This window comes from Amblyomma americanum, chromosome 7 (assembly GCF_052857255.1).
Source record: "Amblyomma americanum isolate KBUSLIRL-KWMA chromosome 7, ASM5285725v1, whole genome shotgun sequence".
Taxonomy (NCBI): domain Eukaryota; kingdom Metazoa; phylum Arthropoda; class Arachnida; order Ixodida; family Ixodidae; genus Amblyomma; species Amblyomma americanum.
This window is the reverse complement of record NC_135503.1, coordinates 78260066-78275955: the sequence shown is the minus strand read 5'-3', so window position 1 is coordinate 78275955 and position 15890 is coordinate 78260066. Positions and strand designations below refer to the sequence as shown.

The 15890-nt window shown below is 53.2% G+C and overlaps 2 protein-coding genes across 3 annotated transcripts in view; both read right to left on the bottom strand.

The window, feature by feature from the left end:
• LOC144099350 (small ribosomal subunit protein uS12) overlaps positions 1-15890 on the bottom strand; it is a 247506-nt gene that overhangs the window by 63950 nt on the left and 167666 nt on the right. The gene's annotated exons all lie outside the window — the stretch shown is intronic.
• The window catches only part of shn (zinc finger protein schnurri), an 89998-nt gene that overhangs the window by 25809 nt on the left and 48299 nt on the right, over positions 1-15890 (bottom strand). The window contains exons 1-2 of one of the 2 annotated variants that reach the window (XM_077632574.1): positions 12929-13261; positions 95-402 (exon numbers count right to left, since the gene is read on the bottom strand). In XM_077632574.1, the coding sequence (XP_077488700.1) occupies positions 95-402; positions 12929-13189 (569 nt within the window). In that variant the 5' untranslated portion in view covers positions 13190-13261. Of the gene's footprint in view, positions 1-94; positions 403-12928; positions 13262-15890 lie in introns of those variants that run through there. The other variant, XM_077632575.1, reaches the window with a different exon arrangement.

Below are 15890 nucleotides of genomic sequence, written 5' to 3'. Positions count from 1 at the left end.
AAAAATGGCACTGCGAAGTAGCACCAGGAAAACGGACAAGTTTCGACTTCAACAACTCTCCTTGGACGCTAGCGGGACCATGATATGCACTTACCCAGACGGCGCTGCCGGGTCCCTGGCGCAGCCCAGGTCCGCGCATGGTCCAGGGGAGGTGACGGCCAGTCCTGGAGGTCCCAGCTCCCTGGGCCGCAGTTCCTCGCCGGGAGACGCGTTTCGCGGCACCAGAGGGCCGTGCACGACGGCCATCTTGCGCTTGGGCACCGCATGGCGGGGCCACAGAGAGGGCCCCATGGCCCCCCCGGGGGGAGCCGAGCCCCCTTCGGGGCCGTTCATGGCGTGGCCGCCTGCCAGCCCCCCTTCACGGCTGCGGGCGCGCGCGGGGGAAGCTCGCTTCACCGAAGCCTGCGCCAACAGGGAAAAAGAAAACGAAGACGATTATTAACGCCTCTCGTGTCACATGTCGCCCAGCGTTCAACACAGACGCGCGCAAGGCTTAGCAGACCATTCCCCCTGTTACGCAAGCGTACGAGCATCGAACGGTTTACGACCACGAAGTGATGTCACTGGGCAGCTCACATTAGACAACCACTGAAGAAAATAAACGGCATAAAACACAAGTGAGCACCGCGGCGGAAAGTTTACCACGAAGTAAGCCGTGTACCAACTTGCCTTAATTCTTGCTTCACTGGGCTGCATTTTAGACACAACCGTCCAACACAACGAAAAGCCGTGCTAACGGATGTGGCCGCTGTGGACAGCGTAGATGCAGAGATGAAAGGTTGTCAAAACAGTGGTCATTGAACGCTGCGGGACGTGGAAAGCACATCGTGCGTGTGCGACGCGCTGCTGTCGCGACCGCTTTACACAACTGCGGAAGAACACTACGCAAGTGCACGTTCGCTTCTCTGAGAGCATTACGCGGACCGCAACGCGAATCTCTCGTGGCGCAGTTGAGGTGTCCACCGAGAGTGAACAGTTCCAGCACGTTTCCTTTCCTCACAACCAATTTTTTTCCCTTTCCTGCAGGCGCACCAGCAGTCTCACTCGCGGTGGACGCCTCAACCGTGCTATTAAAAAACAGATGAAGGAGGGACTGAAAGGAGAGAGAAAGAAAGTGCAGTAGTGTCTATAAATTGATGAAACCTAAGGGCCGGTATGATTGATTCCAATTTCGATTGAAACTGAAAATTGGTTTTTGGGGAAGTAAATGGAGCAGTATCAGTCTCGCATATCGGCGGACACCTGAACCTCGCCGTAAGGGAAGGGGTAAAGGAGGAGTGAAAGAAGAAAGAGGTGCCGTAGTGGAAGGCTCCGAAATAATTTCGACCACCTGCGTATCTATAAGCACTGACATCGCACCGCACACGGGCGCCCTTGAGTTTCAGCTCCATCGAAACGCAGCCGCCACGGTCGGCTTCCAGATTTGAATCTGACACCCTATTCCACTGGCTGAATCGACGGCATGTCCTGGGCTTCAGCCAATAACGAAGAACAAACGCGGTGGTCGGTACTGACAAAGTCCTTTATTTCGAGAGGAAGGCGCAAGGCCAATGTGTAGGGAAAGGGGGAAAGAACTTCAGTCACGCACACTCGAGGTCCGAGTCAATGTACTGTCCATTTCGGCATTGCTGGATCCGATCAGAAGGGCTTTAGTCGACACCCCTACACCACCCCGGTCAGGCCACTTTGGCTCCAATACGCAGCAAATAGGAACTGTGTGTCGGTATCCATGAGCAGCGCGGTACGGTATTCTGTGCACTGGAGGGACCGATGACCATCCTGCCGGTTTCAAATGCAAATGCAAACGCCAGAGTAAAAGATTGCTTTTTGAGGAAAAGAAATGGCGCGGTAATAGTCTCACGTATCTCGGTGGACACCCGAACCTCGCCGTAAGGAAGGGATGAAGGCGGGAGTGAAAGAAAGGAAAAAAGATGTGCCGTAATGGGGGTCTCCGGGATAATTTCGACCACCTGGGGATCTTTAACGTGCAGTGGCATCGCACAGCACACGGGCGCCTTTTGCGTTTCGCCTCCATTGAAACACGGTCGCCGCGGTCGATTTCGAACCCGGGCACTCCGGCCCAGTAGACGAGCGCCTTAACCACTGAGCCACCTCAGTAAATGCAACAATTCTGCAACCGAAAAAATGAAAATTAAAATTGGTTTTTGAGGAAAGGAAGTGGTACCCGCCGCTGTGGCTCAGTGGTTAAACGCTCGGCTACTGATCCGGAGTTTCCGGGTTCGAACCCGACCGCGGCGGCTGCGCTTTTATGGAGGAAAAACGCTAAGGCGCCCGTGTGCTGTGCGATGTCAGTGCACGTTAAATATCCCCAGGTGGTCGAAATTATACCGGAGCCCTCCACTACGGCACCTCGATGGACACCCCATTTCAGTTTTTTTTTTGGAATTTTGCGCACTTTAGTGGCTGAAGTGACGCCACGTCCCGCGTTCGTTCTTGAACCGATGGACAAGGGCAAATTTAAAAAAAAAAGGAAACGAAATCGGAAAGTATATAACCGCACGACGGTAAAGGCGAGAATACGCTTCTGCGGATGCAACCCAGTCAAAAATAGCCGAACGGTCCGTCCAAAAACAATGTGTACCAAATGGAACGATTCCAGTCACTACAGATTGTTTTTAGCTTTTAGTCAGAATTGTGATTTGCTGCCGTCAAAGCACCCTATCAGTCTAACGAAGGGTGGTGGTAGTGGTTTCTATTAAAATAATAGTAAAAAGGAAGGAAAAGATTTTTGCTAGCCCCGGCATCTGCCATCGACACTGAAGCACCTGAGCTGGGGCAGCGGAAATAAAGGATAGCAGGCAGAATGGAGAAATGAAATGAAAGAGGTGAGGGGACAGGAAGAGAGGATAGGGGGAGAATATATACTAACTATTTACACAATAAGAAGTGTGTCCAGGTTGTGCGCGTGATTAGTTCATGTTGGAGGAATTAAAACGCGCACAGCACTGTGTTGGCTAAACTGGAGTGGGGCGTCCATCAGTTATTAATCGTTCAAGGTAGAACACGCGGGGCGTTCGGTCACTGCGTGTAACCACCTGACGGAGAACAGACGGGACGTCAAGCCCGTGTATCCGAGGAATGCACAGAGGCTTACCAAGGTTCGCTCACGAGTGCGCGCACTGCCCTGCGGCCACAACAGCGTCTTGAGGGAGTCTGGTAGTATGCCCAGCGCCCTATAGGCCGCAAGAATATCGCGACGAGCATCGGCGAACGCGGCACAGTGAATGAGCAGGTGTTCTAGTGCACCGCATCCAGGAAAACAGTCAAGTACACGTCATTCCGCCTCGCGTGCAAGAGGACCGGGGTTCAAATCCTGGTGCCGCGCAATTCTCCACCGGGTTAAAAAAAAAAAATCCGCGTGTCAATGGAATTGCATAACCAGGCCTGGAGTGCGGCCTTATCTCGGTGACCAGAACCGACAACGCACTCTCTCACCAGAGCAGGATTTGGCCACCCTGGTGTAGTACTTGGCCACAACCTTCTATGATCAAACCAATTAACCCTCGGCCCTCAGTCCCCAGCGGCTGCAGAGCAACTGACCACGGCGGCGGTCAGACCTGTGACGCAGCGGAGGGTGCTAAGAATCTCTGGCTCCGGACAGGCCGCCATTGGAATCTGAACCTGGCAACGTTTAACGCTAGAACTTTAGCTAGTGAGGCTAGCCTAGCAGTGCTGTTCGAGGAACTAGCGGGAATTAAATGGGATGTGATAGGGCTTAGCGAAGTTAGGAGGACAGGTGAGGCGTATACAGTACTAAAGGACGGACACATACTGTGCTATCGCGGGTTAGAGGGTAGACGAGAACTAGGTGTGGGTTTCCTCATTAATAAGGATATAGCTGGCAACGTAGAGGAGTTCTACAGTATTAACGAGAGGGTAGCAGCTATAGTAATTAGGCTGAATAGGAGGTACAAGCTGAAAGTGGTGCAGGCCTACGCACCCACATCCAGCCATGATGACCAGACCGTTGAAAGCTTCTATGAGGACGTAGAATCAGCAATGAATAGAGTAAAATCGCAGTACACTGTACTGATGGGCGACTTCAATGCGAAGGTGGGCAAGAAGCAGGCTGACGACCACGCGGTAGGTGACTATGGGATAGGCTCTAGAAATAGCAGGGGAGAGTTATTAGTCGAATTCGCGGATAGAAATAATTTACGGATCATGAATACCTTCTTCCGCAAACGAGAAAACAGGAAGTGGACCTGGAAGAGCCCCAATGGTGAGATTAAAAATGAAATAGACTTCATACTATGCGCTAAACCTGGCATCATTCAGGATGTGGCCGTCCTCGGAAGGGTGCGTTGCAGCGACCATAGAATGGTAAGGTCTAGAATTAGCCTAGACTTGAAGAGGGAACGGAAGAAGCTAGCGAAGAAGAAGACCATTAACGAGTTAGCCGTAAGAGGGAAAGCACAGGAGTTTAGGATAGCGCTGCAAAACAGATACTCGGCTTTAACTGAGGAAGATGATCTTGATGTTCATTCAATGCACGATAACCTGACATCAATAATTACGGAGTGCGCAGTAGAAGTAGGCGGTAGGACAGTTCCAAAAGATACCGGGAAGCTATCTCAGGTGACGAAAGATCTGATTAAGAAGCGCCAAAACATGAAGGCATCTAACACTACCGATAGAATAGAACTAACGGAGCTATCAAAGTTAATAAATAAGCGCAAGGTAGCCGACATAAGGAAGTTTAATATGGAGAGAATCGAGCATGCTCTAAAGAACGGAGGTAGCCTAAAAACAGTGAAGAGGAAACTAGGCATAGGTAAAAACCAGATGTATGCATTAAGAGACAAGCAGGGCAATGTCATTAGCAATATGGATAAGATAGTTAACGTAGCCGAAGAGTTCTACACAGACCTGTACAGTAGCCAATGTAATCAGAACGCTAATGAGAAAGACAGCAGTGCACAGCAATGCGTCATCCCGCCAGTAACGAAAGATGAAGTAAAGAAAGCCTTAGAAGCAATGAAAAGGGGAAAAGCAGCTGGGGAGGATCAGGTGACAGCAGATCTGTTGAAGGATGGAGGGGACATCGTGCTAGAAAAACTAGCCACCCTGTATACGCAATGCCTTATGACCTCGACTGTACCAGAAGCTTGGAAGAATGCAAACATTATCTTAATTCATAAGAAGGGAGACGCCAAGGATTTGAAAAATTACAGGCCGATCAGCTTACTATCCGTTGCCTACAAAGTATTTACTAAGGTAATCGCTAATAGAGTCAGGGCAACGTTAGACTTTAATCAACCAAATGATCAGGCAGGCTTTCGTAAAGGATATTCTACAATAGATCATATTCACACCATCAATCAAGTGATAGAGAAATGCGCAGAATATAACCAACCTCTATATATAGCTTTCATTGATTACGAGAAATCATTCGACTCAGTGGAAACCTCAGCAGTCATACAGGCATTGCGTAATCAGGGGGTAGAAGAGCCTTATGTCAAAATACTGGAAGATATATATAGCAACTGCACAGCTACTATAGTCCTCCATAAAGTCAGCAATAAAATTCCAATAAGGAAGGGCGTCAGGCAAGGAGACACGATCTCGCCAATGCTGTTCACCGCATGTTTGCAGGAGGTATTTCGAGGCCTGAATTGGGAACAGTTGGGAATAAGAATAAATGGAGAATACCTAAATAATCTGAGATTTGCCGATGACATTGCCTTGCTGAGTCACTCAGGAGGTGAACTGCAAATCATGATCAACGAGTTAGACAGGCAGAGCAGATCGATGGGTCTAAAAATTAACATGCAGAAAACCAAGGTAATGTTCAACAGCCTAGCAAGGGAACAACAGTTCACAATTGGCAGCGAGAGCCTAGAAATTGTGCCGGAATACGTCTACTTAGGGCAGATAGTGACAGCTGATCCGGATCATGAGAGGGAGATAACTAGAAGGATAAGAATGGGGTGGAGCGCATATGGCAAATTCTCGCAGATCATGAGTGGCAGTTTACCAATTTCCCTCAAGAGGAAAGTGTACAACAGCATAATCTTACCAATACTCACCTACGGGGCAGAAACGTGGAGGCTAACGAAAAGAGTTCAGCTTAAGTTAAGGACAACGCAGCGAGCCATGGAAAGAAAAATGATAGGTGTAACGTTAAGAGATCGGAAGCGGGCAGAGTGGGTGAGGGAACAAACACGGGTTAATGACGTCCTAGTCGAAATCAAGAGAAAGAAATGGACTTGGGCAAGGCATGTAATGCGAAGGCAAGATAACCGCTGGTCTTTAAGGGTAACGGAGTGGGTTCCAAGAGAAAGTAAGCGTAGCAGGGGGCGGCAGAAGGTTAGATGGGCGGATGAGATTAAGAAGTTCGCAGGCAAAGGGTGGATGCAGCTGGCAAAGGATAGGGTTAATTGGAGAGACATGGGAGAGGCCTTTGCCCTGCAGTGGGTGTAGTAGGGCTGATGATGATGATGATGATGATGACACGTCATTCCGTTCCCTCACTTCGTCACTTCCCCCTTCATACGTCGCTTTGCACTGGCGCAGACCCTGCTGAGAAGCCCGGACCCTGAGCTCCAACGAGCACCATCATCCACCTGGCGGAAGAGCCAGCCTCTAACCGCGGACGCGCCACTCCCCGTCTCCCAGGGCTGCGTGCCGGGTACAGGGAGAAACGTCTTTTCTGGAGGAAATTAAAGCTGCTCTCTCTTGCGCGCAGACCCGGAGACGCATGCATTTGCCATGAACAGGCGAGAAAGGCGCGTGCGAGAGTGTTTCTGTAATGTCTTGCATCCATTACTGATGCTGTTTAGACAATCCACGTTCAAAACAAGTTCAAACATTGAAAGTGTGGTTTGATGGCGGATCACGGAGTCTATGTAAAGCGAAAGCAACAATCCTCAGCCCGGCGAAATTTGCTCTCCATGGTTGCGATCGACTACCTTCGACAGGGGTTTATGTTTTCAGTCCCGGTCAGCGCCAAGACGTTGCTATATTCTGGCAGTCATCTTAAAGACAGGCTGCTGTAAAAAGCGTGCAGCGCTCCACTGTGTCGGTCTCAACGGTGACCACACGCGTTGTGAGCGACGTGTTCTTAAAAGCGACGCCCTGCAATGCTCACCGCATACAACACAACGGTGTATGCTTTTGAAAGTTGGATTGAAAGGAAATGGCGCAGTATCTGTCTCAAATATCGGCGGACACCTGGACCGCGCCTTAAGGGAAGGGATAGAGGAGGGAGTGAGAGAAGGAAGAAAGAAGTGCCGTAGTGGAGGGCTCCGGAATGATTTCGACCACCTGGGGATCTTCAACGTGCACTGACATCGTACAGCACACGGGCGCCTTTGCGTTTCGCCTCCATCGAAACGCGGCCGTCTTCGTTTTTGTTTTTGCGCACCCAGCACTATACTCGCTGATACCGTCACTCCTTGCACAAGTCTCAAGCGAAGGAGACGCACGCTGGACCTGCCCCACAAAAGGCCGCCAGCAAACTCGGGGCGTCAAAATAGACCACATCTACTTCTTCCCCGCTGTTCATCGTTCGACGGCGATAAATACACGCGATTAGCCTCTCCTCTCCCGTTAGCGCCACCGGCGGAGAAGAGATTGCCGCCAGAGACGTCGGGCACCGCCGAGGAACACGCTGCCCGCGGCGGACTACCACTTCCGCGCCCTGGCAGGCAGGAAAGTGGACAGCGGCGCCTCCGCCACCTCGAATCTAGTGGTTTCTGAAGAAAGGAAATGGCGCAGGAAGTGTCTCGTTTCTCGGTGGACACCTGAGCAAGGTGGGGGTGAAAGAGAAAGGGGTGCCATAGTGGAGGGCTACACAAACACAGAGGTTCTGTACACGGCTACAGCTCATCTCCAGCGCCCTCACAAGGGCAATCCTTCGCTTTGTAGGGGTGCCTCCTCAAAGTGAGGGAGCATCCAAGTGCCATGTAGGGGGCTTCGCCCCCACCATTTACATCGTTGGCAATAAAAGTTTCCACCACCGCCACCAAGAACGAAGCGGCAAGTGCCGTCAGGAAGGTCCTAGAGCCAATGGCGTAGACCGTTTGTCATGACGTCACAGTTAATCCCCTAGAGTGAAATCTCAGGCGGCTGGCAGGTGCGTCCGTAAAATAGGGTTAAGTGCAACGCCATGGCAATCCCTCGACGCCACTAGCTAGACAGCCTTCCTGGAGGGGTGTTTACCGCTTTATTATTGAGTCGTATCCGACCAGAGTCCCCATCCGACTAGGGATGTGCTCCCGGTTCGCCAACATGGCCGGTACTGCTGTTAGCGCGTTGCACCGCCGACCACCCGCCCAGCATCAGCAGTAAACCCTCCACGTTGCAGCTGCGCAAGTCGTAGACCGCTGGTGTTCGCTTCTGCATGCCCTCTCCAACCTTCCTGTCGTCAAAGTTTATTTCTTACCAACGATCGGAGGCGAATCGCCTTTCAGCTTTTACGACTTTCAGCCAAGTACTTTCGTGCGGCCGTTTCCTCCGGGACACGAAGCGTCGTCCTTCCGGTCGGCAGAAGCGAGTCGCCTTGCGCCGCCGCCGATTGGTCAGTCGACCAGGCCCGCAGGCCTTTCGGTATACCGAGCCCTCCCGACCGCGCTCGGGAACCAACCGGCGAGTCGCGCCGCTCCGAAATCGCCACTAACGGCGAATTCCAGTCGGCGATCCGGAGCAAGGAATTTCCTGCCTCACGAAACCGAAGACCTGTTTCGATGGGCGATTTGGATTCAAATCTCGAGCTCTGATTGGACCGCCACGGTACGGTCCCAAGACCCCCTAGAAACTCCTCCGGGAATCCGCGGAGCGCTCCGGATCGCCAACTGAAATCGCCATAAGCCACGCAAGCTCCAAACGTTTGTTCTGAGAGTGCGTCGTTCCTACGTCCTCTCTTTATTCTGCTCTGAAAAAAAAAAGGCATTCCAGCTCCAATATAGACGACGCACTACCATAGGCTTCCGAGCGCGGCGCGTAAGAAGAGCGCGAGAACGGCACACGCTGTCCGATGGACGCGCTGTACCGCAGCTCGATCGTGGCGAAGACGACGCCGCTGCCGCCGCGTGTGCGGAAGAAAGCGATCGATCTCCGAAATGCGATCGTCCGCGTAACGGTACACACGGGCTCACGTTGGCCCGGCTCGACTGACTGATACAATGGGCCCCACTTGTGGCACACTGTAGCCGCCGCATCCACGCGAACCGTCGGTCGCGGGAGAGGAGGACGCAGGGAAGGCTTGCTCTCTTCCCGCTGCAGCAGCTGCGAGCTTCGCCGCCATCCGCGACCAGCTGCGTTCGCCGCAGCGTCCGAGACATGGCGCCAACAGCGTCGGCATGGCACTCGCTGTGCGTGCGTTGCCGCCACAGCAGGTCGCGCCGGCACACGCATAGGAAGAGACAAACATCGGGCGAACGAAAACAACACGTGCGTTGTCATCGCCATGCATGACGACCTTCCGACAGAGACGCGGCGCCGAGGGGCGCGAAGCCGACCAGGCGGCAGTGCTGCCCGCGCTTTACAAGAAATTACGACGCGACAGAGGGAGAGAAGGAAAAAAACGAATTTATAATGTCAGACTGTAAAGGTAATTCGAAGGGCAGAGTCCGAGACTCAGCAGCGTATGGTGTGCGTTAAAGCGGAGGTCAGGGTGTCTTGAAAGAGCAGGTGTGGTGCCCAGGCTGCGGGCGTGCCACGGAGATACTCTGTGAAGCTGAAATGGGATACGCAAAATTCCCCCAAGTGCGCTTTCGCACATAACAATGTTGCCCAAGGCAAAATGGCGGAGTTTTCTGTAGAAGAACTGTGAGGGCTACAGGGGAGCCATATATGGGTGCGGATGGAATGTATAATAATAATAATTGGTTTTGGGGGGAAAGGAAATGGCGCAGTATCTGTCTCATATATCGTTGAACACCTGAACCGCGCCGTAAGGGAAGGGTTAAGGAGGGAGTGAAAGAAGAAAGGAAGAATAGGTGCCGTAGTAGAGGGCTCCGGAATAATTTCGACCACCTGGGGATCTTTAACGTGCACTGACATCGCACAGCACACGGGCGCCTTAGCGTTTTTCCTCCATAAAAACGCAGCCGCCGCGGTCGGGTTCGAACCCGGGAACTCCGGATCAGTAGTCGAGCGCCCTAACCACTGAGCCACCGCAGCGGGGCCGGATGGAATGTATGAAACGCATTTTCGGAAGAATCAAACAAACAAAAAAGCGTAGTTCTCGCTTAGCGTCACCTGGAAACGCACGGTCGGCCATCTCTTGGGCAACACTGTTTTGTGGCAAAGCGCACCTGCGGATTTTTGCATATCCCCTATCCCAGACCACGATTCGACGCGAAAGCAAATTCAGCCACGTCACAAGGACCTGACACAGTGCGATACTAGAGAGATTAGGCATTATTAACCTGAGTACACTCCAAACACGAAGGGAGTTAAAAGGCAGTAAATTGTCCTTTAGCACACTCCCTTTACGGGGCAGGGTACGCTGTCCAAGCCCTGGGGTAGATTTCCGTCACTAAAAAGTGCGGAATACTTACGGGTGACAACGGAAACAAACTCCCTTTTCAGAACATCCGACGTTGTAGCAGTTAGGAAGATTTTTAACCGAGGTTTCAACCTCCTCTGCTTGTGAACCTCAAGGGCTCCGGCGCACGCGTTGAAAAGCCTCCTCCCATCGCTAACTGCATCAAGTTGCTACACTCTGCAGGTTGAATGTGCCCCTGTTGCCAGGAGCAAGCATTCCGCATACTTTGTGATCGAAATCTGCTCCAGAACTTGAGGAGCATACCTTACCCCATAAAAGGTAGTGCGCTAGAGGGCAGCTCACTCCATTTTTACTCCCATATAGGCGTATTCTTGTTTAGAGTGTAATAAAAACAAAAAAAAAGGTTTGAGATGGGGCGAAAGTTGAGTAATATACTGGGCGATGTGATAAGCATAGATTTCCTCCTCGACATGGAACAACGAACAGCTATCCAGCCACTCCCGAGTTCCGACGGCAAGCGACGCTAAACTGTACTGCAGCGAAACTTAAACGTCCGGTTCCGTCTTTTTGCTCTCTTCGCAGTTTACGAACCTTAGTTTCAAGCTTTGCGCAAAAGAAAGAAAGAAAGAAAGAAAGAAAGAAAGAAAGAAAGAAAGAAAGAAAGAAAGAAAGAAAGAAAGAAAGAAAGAAAGACACGCACAGGCTTCGTTTCGTTCCGAGGTGGCAGCGAACACTGCCCTTTCCTCCCGGTCAGCCACCCTGGGCTACGACCCCAGCCTCTGCTTTATTATATTCGCCTGTGGCTGCTTGTTGTCAGAAATATCAACGCGGTTAGTTGACACTTCCAAGAATATCCAAGCGTAATCACAAGAGCACCCACAAGCAACTAAGCGAGGCACGCGACAAAATGTCGTCTGGGCCTTGTGTACGGAAGCCACGCGGGGCAGAAAGCTTGGAAGCGATGCAAGCGACAAATTTTAGACTCAACGCTCCGTAGATTCCAGAACTGACCGGCGACCACCGGCACTTTGCGCGTCGCGTTGAACTCGACTGAACCCCCCTCTCTCTCTCTGTTGTTCCGGTTTGGCATCCCCCATTCCGTGCAATACAGGGCTTTCAATTTCAGGCTTGAAAAAAGGATGATAATGTGTAAAACGGTGACAAAGATATGACAGAACGGGTATGTGCATTGAATACCATGACCTTAATAACCATATATAGCTGCATACGTAAGAGCGTTAGAGGTAAGGACCGCGCATAGCCTGCGCTGGACATTAAGTGGCCTCCTAGGACACCCAAACAGTACAAGCCCTCCTCAAGGCAAGAGAAGAACACGTCACCGCGTGACTACACTGAAGAACCATATGCATGCTGGCTCGCGACCCCACAGGACACCTGTGGGGTCGCGAGATTAGGTCAGTGTCTGCCAGGATTGTGGTGATTTAGCCACGCTCGAACACATGCTCTGGTCTTGCGCAAGGATTGAAGACTCGGCGATCAAGGACGCGTCCAAGTGGGAGGCTACATTTCGCAGCCCGGACCCGGATGAACGATTCTGGGCTGTCCAGCAGGCTCACGACGTGGCCGTGAGGCCTGGTCTTCCGATCCCGACGTGGGAGCGGCCCGCTTAGTGGTTACTTATCACTACTTGCAGGACCCAATAAAGATTTCCATCCATCCATCCCCCGGTTCATGTAACAGACTCGAGGTATCTTGAACCAACTTTCCCAACCGAACACATGGGTCACATTGGCATTTAGTCGCGCGCTGGCTTGCCTTGTTCTAGTGAACGTGGCAACCTTAGAAACAGCCGGTCATTCTCGTATACCACGCCCACGCAAGCTCGGATCGAGGCATCCGTTTCGCTACGTCGATGGCCCAGAGAAATGCGTGCCATCACGAAACACACATGCCTAATGAGCATCTCACTAGCAGGCCGGATAAAGAAAGTGGTCTGCGTTTTGCGTTGGTCGTAGACAAAGATATAATACCTACATAAATGCATGAAAAGAGAGAGACGATAAGGTGCCAACGGGCCCCCTTTGTTTCCCCGTCTCGTATATACGCGGCCTGGTTTTCCGCGGGACCACCTCAGCAAGCAAAACACTGCGACTCCCGGTTGCCGCGAATCTGATAACCTCGCACACGACGACACTGGCCGAGTGTGCGCTCCGCAAATAGAGAGGGACGGCTGAAAACAATGGACTCGGGCAAACGGGCCCGGCGCCAGCGTTGCCCGAGTCGGGCGTATCCGACCCGGCCCGAAGGAACGTTCCGTCCGCGCGCACTTGTCGTAGGGAATCCGGCATTCACGCGAAAGCGGCAAAAAAAAAAAACGAAAGAAAATAACAATTTCTCGCCAGCATGAAGGTCGGAGTGAAAGAGGAGGTCCGTTCGAGTCGATTCCAAAGCGACGCTATACAACGTCGCGTCGTAGTCACAACCGCTACTCACTGCGCCATGCGTTGCTCTACAGTGGCAGCAGCCGCCGCCGTTGGTCATCGGCCACGCCCACGTGACCAGCGCCGCTTCCCGGTCGGAGAGGGGTGCGTCGTCGCCAGACCGCTGCTGACGAGGGGAAAGGGAAAGACCGCTCACCACCCCCGCTTCTTCGTCGTGTCCACGAATGTTCCAGGACAGGGCGTCGTATAATACTGGACGCGGGCACACCGCCACAGCTGCTCCGATTTCAAAGGCAGTGCATCCCGCTAGCATAGCCCCCACGTCGTTCCTTTCAACCGACGCGGACGGACAAACACTCGCCCTCCCAGATAGACCGCTGCACACACACTGCTCTCGCGGCGCGAGCGTGAGCGATCGCCTTCGCTAGGAGAACAGGTGCGTGCGTGTGTGTGTGTGTCCGTGTCCGGGTGTTCTCGCGCGCGCTCCCGCGAGGAAAGAAAACCAAAGTCGCCGCGCCGCCTGCAGCAACAGCAGCAACGACAGCCATGCAGCCAACGTAAGCAGCCGCCGCAGCAGCAACGCCGTGTACTACGTCGCCAGCCAGGAGAGTCCTTCCGCCTGGCAGAGGGACGATATCGTCCCGCGGCGCAACCTGCTCGCGTCATCACGGCGAGGGGGAGGTTTCGGCCGAGCCGATGATGTCGTAACCGCGCGCGCACTTCTGCCTCCTTACCCCTCTCTTGCCCTCTTTCCCCCTCCTGCGCGTCTATCCTCCTCTCGGCTTCATCGAAACAAGCACCCCCTTCGTCAGCACGTGCAGAGGTCGGCGCGCGTTGCGTAACGGTCAAAAAGTGCTGCAAGCACCGCGCGGAGGAGCCACCGGGAATGCTTCCAGCAGTGGCTCCCCTTCCTGCCAGCAGCGCTCCCGCGAGAGTGCGAGGCGTCTAGCTGCGTCCTGTACACTGCGCCAAAACAAGCGCGCGTTCGAGACGGGGTCTCTCGCTGCACCTGTGGTGGGTCTCGTACCAGTCGGTCTGCAACGACTCTCCCGGCGATTCAAAATGTTCCATTCGTCGCCGCATTGGATAACCCCGAAATGATTATCGGCTAGTCATGACGTCACAAGTCGCAGCTACGAATGAATGGCAGAACGGCTGAAGAATGAAGCATCCGAGAGAATCACTGCAAAGTACGGTCCCTGAACTACGGCCGGAAATGTTCATGGGCGGTGCACAGGGGATCTTTGAACTGCGACAGCATAAGAAAAGGACAAATTGCCGGGATAGTTGGTAATGATCCATTCTTGTTGACAGCGCGTTAAAGCACAGGGACGTCGTCCTCTGTGTTTCTTCTGTCCCTGTGCTTTAACGCGCTGTCAACAAGAATGGAGCATAAGAAAGCACTACTTGATGCGCCGATACGAAGTGGAAAATCGACGAAGCCGTTTTAGGATGGTTCGCTGCGCTGTCGGCAACGGAGTTCGTGTTCGGCAAAACAATAAGCACGAGAAGTCGCAAACGATCGTAGGCTGCGACAGTTGTAGCTGCGCAAACTGCGGCCACAGGTTTATTCCGAACAGGCCTTACTAACAAAAACCGACAACAATCTAAAACGCCCCTTTGACCTTCGCCCGCTGAGGTGAGCTGCTGACAGCACATGAACTGTGCCGCAGCCCCTCTCCATAGACAACCTTCTTGTTTAAGGCGACAGCTGATGGCGCATTCCGGAAGCCGTCCGCTGCCAAGCTCCACACTGCCAAGGCCAATGCCAAAGCCCGGCCAGGCATAACGTTGGCACCGGAAATCCGGAGAACGCGGGACTTGCCCGCGGCCAGTCATGACGCCGAAGCTGTTTTTCAGCAGAAAGTCCCTCACACCATGCCGCCGCATTAACGTCCACCTCTCGATTCCAGAAGAATGAGGCGACCATCCCTCACCAAGCCTGGTACTCGCGGCATCCTGCGCAAGTCAGCGGGTCACCACCGGCTCGTTGTGCGGCCAAGACTAATTGAGACACGACCTCGCAAAAAAGCGAGCGACCGGTCGTGTCCGGATTTAAGACCGCACAGCACGAGGTACTCACAGTTAGGAACGCGCCTTCAAGACAGCAGCCACAGAGAAACCAGCAACAATGGCCACAGCAGAAAAGAACACCGTCTCTTCGCTTCTCCACCGTCATCCTCTCCTTCGGCCAACGCCGCGTGCATTCCCAGAAACCCGCAGCTGATGGCGGGTCGCTGTTTGCGCGTCGCCCGGCCGATAACCCGGCCTGGTCCTTATTTGGTTGCGCGGACGGCAGATAGAGGAGAGAGATTAACCAGAAGGGGGGAGCACTGACCAAGACGATTCCGCAACCGCTGCGCACGGCACGGTTGACACACGCAGCTGCGTTTTCACCACAGCGACGGAGGGAGAGGAGGCGAGGGATGGACGTCGTAGGTCCGCGGTGGCGACCAGCGCGGACGATAAGCGGCCCGCTGACTCAACCTCGAACCAAACACGGCCTTCGACACCGTGGAAGGCGATGACACAACCTACGCGACTTTGGCACCGTAGGTCGCGCCAACACATCCTAGAAAAAGGGGACAAGCCCTCGTGCCGCTCCCTGTTAATGGAGGTTTCAGAATGGGATGGCCGTATAGGTTAGGGGCATACGGGAGGGAATAGGGGAGCGCCAGTGGGACAATAGCCGCATGGGCGTACTGTCCTGCGCACCGGTGCCTCGCTATTCCCCTATGCCCCGAACAGATAGGGTCACCCAATTCTAAAGTCCCTTAGCTAGTCTGTGATTGTCGAAGGCCCAGTCGGCACGAGCCAGTACGTGTCCAGTTGTGAAAGGCGGTTGCCACACACAGGTACATCCGATTGCAGTGTGCGAGGCCTCGAATGTTCAGGTGGTGTTGTAGATTTCGACACCGTCACTGTCGTGTACACCGACACTCAATGACGATGTCTGGCGCACTTGGCGGCACCTCTGGCTGCGACCGTTTCGAACCCTTGGTCTAGCCCTGGGA